This window comes from Tupaia chinensis, unplaced genomic scaffold, assembly GCF_000334495.1.
Source record: "Tupaia chinensis unplaced genomic scaffold, TupChi_1.0 Scaffold000704_1, whole genome shotgun sequence".
Classification (NCBI taxonomy): Eukaryota; Metazoa; Chordata; class Mammalia; order Scandentia; family Tupaiidae; genus Tupaia; species Tupaia belangeri.
Window position 1 is genome coordinate 1,869,298 of NW_006160227.1, and position 2,773 is coordinate 1,872,070.

Below are 2,773 nucleotides of genomic sequence, written 5' to 3' on the forward strand. Positions count from 1 at the left end.
AGGGCCTGCAGGAGAGGCCACACGTACAACACGCGGCGGGCAGCATGCGGCGGGCAGCACGCGGCGGATACTCCGCATTGGGAGCTGCTGCTGTCGCCACGCTGCAGCCGCCCGGGGTTACTGGTGTCCGCCCAGCGCGGTGCCACTGAGGACCTGCACCCGCTCGCCCTTCTCGCTGCAGGAGGAGCCGTTCAGTTTCCACCTTCCCGAAACCCTCTTCAACATCTCCAGGTTCCTGCTGCACAGCCTGACCAAGGACACCCCCCTGGGCATCTCTAAAGTGTATCCTTTCTCTCAGCTGCCCCATCGCTCCTCGCCTAATGGCCCCGAGAAGGCCTTCCCAGCGCACTTTCCTGGCAGAGGCTCTTCCCCGCAGTCCTCGGGGAAGGGTGCGCCTGCCCACTGCTGCCCTTCTGCCGGAGGCCTGGCCAGCCGGGCCGGGGGCTGGTGCCAAGAAGAGGCTTTCCAGGGCGCCCTGGGCTGGGCCCAGCCACAGGTTTCTGAGCAGCGCTTGGAATCTTGGGCACTTCCTGGGTCAGGAGAGGTGGAGGCTCAGCCCAGGTGTATGGGTGCCCCTGCTCAGGCCCCAGGCCCCATCTGGTAGGGAGCTGACAAGCTGCCCTGGTTCAGTGGGATGTGTGCCGTGACCGAAGCTGGGACAAGGCCGAGGCCAGGGCTCCATCCAAGGAAGGCTGCCTGGAGAAGGTGACATCTACCCTATGGGCCCAGGCGCCCAGGGAAGTGTAGTGTGATGCCCAGGGGAGTCCTGGTTTGTGGGAGGGCACAGAGGCAAGGCAAGCACAGGTGTGGGAGGTGCCGGGGAGGCAGCAGGACTCCCTGTGAGCCCGCGGTCTCTGTTATGGCCAGACACTGCCAGCAATTGACCGGCACTGAAAGACCCTGAGGGTCGCAGCAGCCACATGGCCCTTCTCCTAAATCTGCCATCTTCTCTGCCCCGTCCCAGCCCCCTTCCTCCTGAGCAGCGGAGGGGAGCAGAGGTGCCCACTGGTGAGAGGTGGCCTCTCCAAGGGCTTCCAGGCCCCGTGTACATTCTGTCTGCTGACTGGCCAGCCAGTTGCTGGGTGGCCAGGGCATGCCTGCTGGGCCTAGACCTGCACCCGGACACCCGGCCTCTCCAGCTAGCTCCGTTCACGTCAGCCGGGACTGACCGAACCTGTGCCATGAGCTTCACCATACGCTGTCCCCCAGGGACCGGAAATGGCTCTGACATGGTCTCCACTTCGAGGAAGCAGTGGGGACACAAGGGTGCCCACCTGCACAGACTGCTGGCACTGAAAGGGGTGGGGCAGGACCAAGGTGGCTCCGGTGTGAGCAGAGGTCCCCAGGGGCAGAGGGCAGCAGGGCTAGCACAGCTGGCAGAGCACAAGGCTCACCAACTGCAGGCCCGGGAGCTCAGAGGGGGCCGGAGGATGCGGGGGCTGCCGTGCAGGCGGTGCCAGGGGCCCCAGGGAAGGGCAGGCTGGCCGAGTGCTGTGTACCTAGTGACCTCTGAACCGCAGCCGAGGGCAGCTGTCCTGGTGATCTGGGGCAGGCCCCCCGGCCAGGCTGGAACAGGAGGCACCTAGTGCCGCTCGGTGGGACGGAGCCGTTTTGGCACGGTCAGGGTACAAGCCAAGCCACCAAGGTTAAAATATTAGTGGCAACAGCGCAGTCTTTATATCCGGAGAATCCACATCCACCGCTCATGAGTGCGTGAGCGCTCTGCAGGCTCCTGCCTGCGCCCTCCCCGCCACAGTCCAGCGCGCTCTGTCCAAGGGGCAGTGCCCACTCGGGCCCAGGGAGGCCTCTGCTGCCCTTAACCCGGCATATGGCAGGAACACGCTCTTCACCCTGGCGAAGCAGAGCAAGGCGCTGGGTGCCTACAAGCTGGCACGGCATGCCTACGACAAGCTGCGGGGCCTGCGGGTCCCTGCCAGGTTCCAGAAGTCCATCGAGCTGGGCAGCCTGACCATCCGCTCCAAGCCCTTCCACGACAGTGAGGTGAGGGCCGGCGCCTTCTCCCGACTCGGGCTCCATCTGCATGCTGGCTGCCCTGCTCTCGGGGCTCTGTGCCGCTGCCCCTGCCCAGGCCTTGGCTTGCCAGCTCCTGCTCTTCTCTGCCACCTTCGCCCTCCACTGTTCCCACAAATGCCCCTGCCCAGAGCCCTGCCTGCCTTGTGCCACAGCCCTGCCTGCGCCGCTCTGCACCTAGGCCCCCTCCACACCTGTGCCCAGCGGACTCTGCTCCCCGTCAGGCCTGGCGGGAGGGCTGACCCTCGTCCTGGGAGCCCTGCACTGTCCCAGCTCCCTGGCAGACCCGGCCCAGCCAGCAGCTCTTTCCCAGTCCCTCCTTCAGGCTCAGGCGGGGCGGCCTCGCACGGCCCTGGGCTTGGATCCCAGCTCCACCGCCTCCTAGCCAGGTCTCCCTTTCCTTGCGCCTCAGTGCCCCCTCTGTGAGTGAGGACACTGCTTCAGTGTGTGCTCAGCCCAGCCTATGGCAGCCATGTTTAGTAGTAGTAGTACTACTATATTATTTATTTTTTAATTTGCGCAAGGGCATGGTGCTCAGCAGAGACAGAGAGGGAAATTGAGAAAGCACCCTCCAGGGAGATGGTCACGCTACAGTCCCTTCTGCATCTCTCCCTCCTTTCGGGATTTTGGCCACATGCACATGTGTGTCCAGGTCTAGGACTCCAGCCCCGGGGTCGGCCATCGCCCCCTTAGCCGCCACTGCGTGTGCTGGCCCGGTGCGTTACTGCCCTTCCTGCCCGGG

At 64.8% G+C, this 2,773-nt stretch overlaps 1 protein-coding gene across 1 annotated transcript in view; it reads left to right on the top strand.

Annotated features, from left to right (window-relative positions):
- IFT122 (intraflagellar transport 122) overlaps nucleotides 1-2,773 on the top strand; it is a gene marked incomplete in the record, with an annotated part of 100,738 nt that overhangs the window by 91,911 nt on the left and 6,054 nt on the right. The window contains 1 exon segment of the mRNA XM_014592486.2: nucleotides 1,836-2,001. Within this exon segment, the coding sequence (XP_014447972.1) occupies nucleotides 1,836-2,001 (166 nt within the window).